General features: G+C 39.8%; 1 protein-coding gene and 1 long non-coding RNA gene across 2 annotated transcripts; one reads left to right on the top strand and one right to left on the bottom strand.

Moving 5' to 3' along the window:
* Positions 1-1,055: 1,055 nt before the first annotated feature.
* LOC131019072 (uncharacterized) lies at positions 1,056-1,602 on the top strand. Its single transcript, XM_057947753.1, has 2 exons — positions 1,056-1,472; positions 1,561-1,602. The coding sequence occupies exons 1-2, from the start codon at positions 1,056-1,058 to the stop codon at positions 1,600-1,602; spliced, it is 459 nt and encodes a 152-aa protein (XP_057803736.1).
* Positions 1,603-1,636: 34 nt separating this feature from the next.
* On the bottom strand, positions 1,637-6,200 carry LOC131014845 (uncharacterized). Its single transcript, XR_009098337.1, has 3 exons — positions 4,194-6,200; positions 2,530-2,605; positions 1,637-1,933 (listed from the first exon to the last, which is right to left on the bottom strand). It is a non-coding gene; the product is annotated as an uncharacterized LOC131014845 (long non-coding RNA).
* Positions 6,201-7,206: the final 1,006 nt, after the last annotated feature.

Here is a 7,206-nt window from a genome sequence, read left to right as displayed (position 1 = left end):
GGCGGTCATGATCACGGCGAGAAAGTTGAGGCCGTATTTTTTGTCACATCGGGTAGTGGTGCGCACTGCCTTGCCTTTTAAACAAGTGCTGGGGCGCCCGGATTTGTCGGGAAGAATGGTGAAGTGGGCTGTGGAGTTGGGGGAATATGATGTGGAGTACGAGCCAAGAACAGCGATCAAAGCACAAGCGTTGGCAGATTTCATCCAAGAAATAACTCGCCGTCCCGTACCGGAATTTTGGGTTACCTTTGTGGACGGGTCAGTGACAAAAGAGGGATGCGGAATTGGGGTATACATCACATCACCGGGGTATGGTACATATCAGTTTGCAATCAAATTCACTTGCCGACTGTCCAACAATGAAGCGGAGTATGAAGCTGTGGTCAGAGGGGCGCACATTTTGTCAGAACTCAAGGCCGAATGTGTCATCATCAAGACAGACTCTCAGTTAGTGGCCTAGCAGTATTCAGGGGGTTATAGTGTCAAAGAAGAACGCAAGAGGGCGTACCACCGCAAGATCAGCGAGATAAAGGACAAATTTATGGAATTTAAAATCGAGCAGATTTCCCGGGAAGATAATACGAAAGCAGACCTACTAGCGCGAATGGCTAGTGCAGTGGAACAAACCTTGGAGTGATGAAATTATTTTACTCTGTGATACCAGAGAGATGGGGACTTCACAGGTCTTCTCCGTAGAGATCAGAGACGACTGGCGGGCTCCTATTATACATTTTCTCAAGACAGGGGAGCGGTTGAACAAGGAATCTAATCAGAGGGCCCGATACGAAAATTATTGCTTGCTTAATGACCAACTCTACAAACGATCCTTTACTCAGCCTTTACTAAAGTGCTTATCTCCAGAGGAAGCTAACTTTGCTTTAAATGAAGTTCATGCAGGTTGCTGTGGTGGTCACACGGGGTTCCGGGACCTTGTACGCAAAATAATTCGGGCAGGGTTCTACTGGCCTAACATCAACAAAGACGCCAGAGAGTTCGTCCGCAAGTGTGAGGCTTGCCAGAGACACGCCGGGAGAATCAACACTCCAGGGGAGCCTATGGGCGTTATGTACGCTGCATGTCCGTTCGACAAGTGGGGTATCGACATAGTCGGGAAGCTGCCCACGGCACCAGGGGGCAAATGCTTTCTGCTTGTAGCGGTGGACTACTTCTCTAAGAGGGTCGAGGCTGAGGCTGTGGGGAAAATCGATGAGGTGACTGTGGAGCGCTTCATTTGGCGGAATATATGTTGCAGATTTGGGGTCCCAAGGATCATCGTTTCTGACAACGGAACCCAGTTTACAGGGCAGAGAATCGCGGATTTCTGTGATCGGATGGATATCACTCAAAGATTCGTCTCGGTAGCTCATCCGCAAGCAAATGGCCAAGTGGAGTTGGCCAACAGGACAATATGTGAAGGGATCAAGAAGAGGCTGACTCAGAGCAAAGGCAAATGGGTTGAAGAGCTGGATACTGTACTTTGGGCCTACCGCACTAGCCCAAAGACAGCCACGGGTGAAGCACCATTTACTCTGGTGTATGGATCTAATGCGGTAATACCAGCGGAGGCAAGTGTCACAGCCCACTTCCCCAATGACGGGTTAACAGGGTTATGACTTGGGGTGAACAATAAGAAATGGAAATGGACAATTACTTAACATTAAAGTATATGAAAATATCACTTATAGATAAAAAGGCTAGGATCATATATGATCATTTGGATACTTATAAAACATACACATAAAAGAGAACTGATTAAGGTGGTTTACCCAATAACACGTGTAACAACTTCATAACATAGAGTTATCCTAATCAAAGTGTTTTGCAGCGGAAAACGTGTGAGATATACATATGAAGATGTATACTCAAGGTTACATTTCTTGAAATGTCAAAGGAACACCCGCTCAACATCATTCCATTCCATCAACTGCTCAACCTGCACATTTAGAAATACATGCAGGGCTGAGTATAAAAATACTCAGTGGGCATAGCCGAAAATACAACATGCATACATATATAAATTGAACTGCCATAACAGTAACACACAGGGGTTTTCTTAAATGACCTGCGCTTACTAAAATATTTCTTTCATTTTCATAAAGTCGATCGGCCGATCATTTTCCTTCATATGATCCATATCTGTTCCTTTCTGTCACGCGCCGGGAAGGAGGCCTCCTTACCACGGACGCCAAGACCGGTCGCAAGCGACTCGCGGTCTCCATGAGTGTACACGTTAACCCTAGCTAGCGACCTTTGTCTAGCATAGGATCCCAATTGGATTTCCTTTAAAGTTGGCGAACCAACACAGATAGGATACATATAAAAACATAAACATTTTTGGCAGTCAATCATTTCATAAACATTTCATTTCATTTCATAAACATTTCATTTTCATTTCATAAGAGTCATTTATCATTTTGGCATAATAATAAACTGAAATTAACAGTTAAAATCATCTCATGCATATATTCGTATAAGAGGCCTACGACACGCAGGGGATCTCTATATACGTATAGTAAAAGTAATGCCCACCTGTCTAGGCAAAGCCTGTCGTTTAACCTTATCTCTGAATCGGAGTAGCAGTGCTAATCCTTCTGATGCTCAAAGCCTACAAGAAATCTATTCTCAATAGGTCTCCTTAAATATAATCTTAAGTCATGGTGTAGTGCTTAACATTCTATGATTCACTTAGCCGGGTTTTCAAAATTTAATAAATAAATAATTGAAAACATTTCTCTTGAGTTAAGAACACCAACAATATTCTTACTCATCTTTCTTTAATAATTGGAATTATAAATAAAACCAATTAAATCATAAATAGTTTTATTGCAAAATATAATGCAATTTCATGTCATGCTTAGCATATAAGAAGTAATTTACTTAAAATATGCACATAATAATAATTTAATATTATTATGAAAATTATCCTTTAAATAAATTAATCAAACTAATAATAGTTCAATTAATTAAAAATAAGAAAACCCAATTTAATTAATTGAAGGCAATCCAAAGTCTTTAAAAATAATTAATCAAACTAATTAATAGTCTAATTAAATAAAATAGGGAAGCCATTTAAATAGATGAAATAGAGCCCATGCTTAAATAAATAATAGCTCATATAAATTTAAAAGATGAGGCCCAACTCAATAAAATAGGAATGGCCTAGACTGAATAAAATAAATCGGGCCCAGCTAAATAAAATTAAAAATCGGCCCAAGCTTTTAAAAAAAATCGCAGCCCAAATCTATTTAAAAATCGGCCCATCACTCATAAAAATCGGCCCAATATTCGGCCCAAGTCCCTCAACCCTATTTCCCCTTCTCTTCCTCCCTTCACTCTCACGCACACAACATATCTCTCTCTCCCTCTCAGCCGCTCACTCTCTCTCGCCCTCTGCGCTCTCCTGCCGCCGCTACCGGACGGCAGCGCCGTCCCCGGAGGCCGGCGGCTCCGCCTCCTCTCTCCTTCCCTTCGACCTCTCTCCTTTCCTCACCTCAAGTCTCCCTCTCACTCTTCCAGAAGTAAGCTCGCCGGAGGAGCAGCGGCGACGAGCCGCGCCATCCTCGGCTCTCTCTCAATTGCCCGTTCCTCTCTCTCCCTCGGAATTCCGCTGCCGCCGCCGCCGAAGCTTGCCAGAGCAACAGCGACAGCCGCTGACGACGCTCGGCTCTCCCTCCTCAAGTCGACGGCACCAAGGCCGCCGGCCATCACCCCTCTCTCTCTCCTCCTTGGCGACAGCAACAGCAAGGCTGCCGCCTCCCTGAACTCCCTCTGCTCTCTTAACTCCCCCTGTTCTAGGTCCGGCAGCCGCGGTCAATGGCTCCACGCCACCACCGTCAGCACACCCCTCCCTCTCTGAAACTTCCGGCTACAGCAGCCTTGGCTGCCACCGTCGACTACACACCCTCAGTTTTCCCGACTCAAACGCTCCAAACACTCAGATCCGACAGACAAGAACAAAGTTCAAAACTTCAATTATCGACATGTTTCAAAATATTTCTACTCTTCTTTCTTCTCTTATTTAAAAAAAATAATCATGCTCTGATGTATATATATATAATGTACATACATATATGCTTGTGAATGTGTTGGTTTTACTGGAGTTGTATGCTATGAATAATTTAGATGAAAAGCTCAGCAGAGTAAAGAATTTGAGAGAGAGATATGCAGTGTATGGTTTTTAAAAAAAATTGAACCTTTGAAGCTCTTTGCTTTGCTAGGGAGTTGTTACTGCACAATCAAGAAGGAAAAGAACTTAGATTCTTATTGCTGTAGAAAGAAGCTTGCTGCAGGTTGAGAAATTTGGTGAAGGGGCCTTACGAAAATATTTTGGTGGAATAAGTGAGAGAGAGCTTGGCTGTTGTATATCTTTGAAACAACAGAGGAGTCTTGGGGAGCTGTAAAGATCCTGCAAGGAGCTGTAAAGATCCTGCATAAGATCTGCTAAAATTTGGGATAAGATTTGCTAAGATATGTAATGATTTGATTGCCTGTAAAGGAGTAGGTGTAGTGGGTGTATTGCAGTAGGGAAGTTGGTGATGTGCTGCAGTAGAGGAGTTAGTGGTGGGAGTAGGTGTAGGAAAAAAATAAAATAAAATAAGATAAAATAAAATAAAAAGTCTTCCAGGTTGTACTATGAAAACTGTAATAATTCTTCAGTGTTTGCTTAAATAAAAGCTCGTGAAAATGCTTTGATTGCTAAATTAAATAAATATGCAATGCATATAAATTTAATAACTAAATTTACAAATGTTTTTGTAAATTATTTTTGTTGGAATTAAAATAAATTCTTTTTCTCAATCCGGCGTGAATCATCTTAAATCTTAAGTTCAAAATAAATTCTAAATTTAACTCAGGAAAACGGGGTATTACATTCCTCCCTCCTTATAAAATTTCGTCCTCGAAATTGCATATCTGGTGTTCTATCTTGTGATACTTGTCATTCGTTTCATTCATCTCCTTTGTGGCATTTTCCATCCTGTGATGGTTCCACTACATGACGAGAACAATATTATTGCCTCGTAAAACTTGAATCTTGCGATCAAGTATCTGGACTGATTTCTCTTCACAACTTAGGTCCTGGCTAGGACTACTTTATCTTGCTTAATCACATGCTTTCTTAATTGCGAGATGCTATACGTATTGTATACATCCACAATGCTTGGTGGCAGAGCCAATTTATAGGCTACAAAGGCCTAACTTATTTAGGATCTCAAAAGGTCCTATATAACGGGGTCGTAACTTGCCCCTCTTTCCGAAACGTATAACTCCCTTTGAGGGAGAGACTTTGAGGAAAACTCGATCCCCAACATTAAATTCTAATTCCAATCGGCGTTTATCGGCGTAAGACTTTTGTCTATCTTGAGTTTCTTTGATTCTTTGCTTGATGTGGTCGACTTTCTCAATCGTCTGTTGGACCAGTTCAGGACCTAACAACATTCTTTCACCCACTTCATCTTAGTAAAGTGGTGAACTACCTTAATTGTTTCCTTCGTCCTAAGTCACCTTCTCAGATTTGACTAGGGAATTCTAATATCAAACTTTTCTCATCATCTTGGTAACTTTCACTTAAAGATTAATGGCACTCCTTCTGCCATGTAAACTCATTTTCTCATTTTCAAATGATTATTTAATGGGGGTTTCTAAGTTTCTATTGTGGTGGCGTTCCAACTTTATTCTTGCTGTAGCTTCTGGCACTTTAGCCAAAGCATTCACTCTCTTAACTTGAGCCTACTAGCTTTGGGGTTGGGTTATACCTTAAGTTTAGTTCTAGTGCTTTCCTTCCATTTCCTTTTTCTTTACCTCCATCTTGAGGTGGTGTACATATCTTGTTTGTGCGTGAATTTTTTTCCTTCTCCAATTGTTGTAGTGACTCGGTGGTGAGAGTCTCGTTCATTGTTTGTTCCTTCATAATATCTCCCTAGTTTACTAGGGAATTTGAAAATCTCATGCCGCGATTCATTTACGAACTTCTTTACGCATTTCTCATTATTCATTTATAAATGACTTAAATAAGCATTTTAAACTCCATTAAAAAGGAATTGATTTAAAACATTTTAATCCTTTTAAAATCCATACTCATAAAGCCTTAACTCATGCTCTATCTCATATTCTATCTCTTTACTCATCTCTATATAAACTCTCCACTCATCTCAAATCCTTAAGTTCAAGGATAGGTTTCAAGAAAATCATGGTACTAAGTCTCGATTTATCTCTCATATAAGGCTCGTTCAATCTCGTTCAACACATAGACAACACAATCACATAAGGCATATAAGAAAACACAATAAAACATTATCAAAACATGCTCTGTTTTTACACTGACTCAACTTCAAAATCTAACCTGTTCTTACTCCGACACCTCTTGGACTCGAGACTCATACCAAAAGAAAGGTCTTCGAGTCTATTTTCATATATAAAAAAAAAGTAGAGTCAAAAACTCCAAGTATTGTAGGAGACATGACTGTTTTACTACAGTCTACCATATTCGGCAGTTTTGAGCAATCGAAAACTTGGATTTTTGAAAAATAGTAAATGTTGTCAAACTGAGCTCAAATTTTGTGGATATCTAGATAACACAATAAGGTTAATACCATAAAATTTTGGAAAGCTAGATCACACAGGAAGCTGCTGAAATGAATGACTCTTTCCCCTGCTCTCTGAAACTCTCGGTAGTAATGTGCAGTTTCGGTTTTGTATTTTATAAAACTAGTAAACGAAGTCCAAATGACTTGAAATTTTACCGATGTTCTCAAGACTCATGTAGAGACTTGGTATAAAATTTTCAAAGCTTTTTGACATTGAAAAACTGTCGATCACAGTAGGTCAGTGGGCCAACGAAATTCACCAAAATCACATCTCAAACTCTTAAAATACTCAATTCAACATTCCTTCAAGGAAACTCATCAAAGCTCATGTTAAACACATATAACACTCACAAACATTCAAGCACATTATAATGCTCATCATACTCAAATCTTGACTCTCTTCTTACATCATAACTTCAAATCTCTAGTAAACCGTTTCAATGAACGCATCATTAAAATTCTCTTTTCATTTTCATGCACAAAATTACTCAATTATTCAAACATGATCTCATTCATCATATAAATCATTATACACATATAGATTCCCTTTTATCATGTACTAAACTCTAATGAAACTTCATGTATCATCATAAAACTCTTAATAAAACATGACAAACTTTCA

The sequence above is a fragment of the Salvia miltiorrhiza genome, chromosome 3 (assembly GCF_028751815.1).
Source record: "Salvia miltiorrhiza cultivar Shanhuang (shh) chromosome 3, IMPLAD_Smil_shh, whole genome shotgun sequence".
Lineage (NCBI taxonomy): Eukaryota > Viridiplantae > Streptophyta > Magnoliopsida > Lamiales > Lamiaceae > Salvia > Salvia miltiorrhiza.
The sequence above is the reverse complement of the archived record's forward strand: the minus strand, read 5'-3'. Positions and strand labels throughout refer to the sequence as shown.

Coding starts and splice junctions, on each gene's coding strand:
- LOC131019072 (XM_057947753.1), top strand. CDS start 1,056: ATGGGCGTTATGTACGCTGCATGTCCGTTCGACAAGTGGGGTATCGAC. Junction 1,473..1,560: donor GGGTTGAAGAGCTGGATACT/GTACTTTGGGCC, acceptor CGGTAATACCAG/CGGAGGCAAGTGTCACAGCC.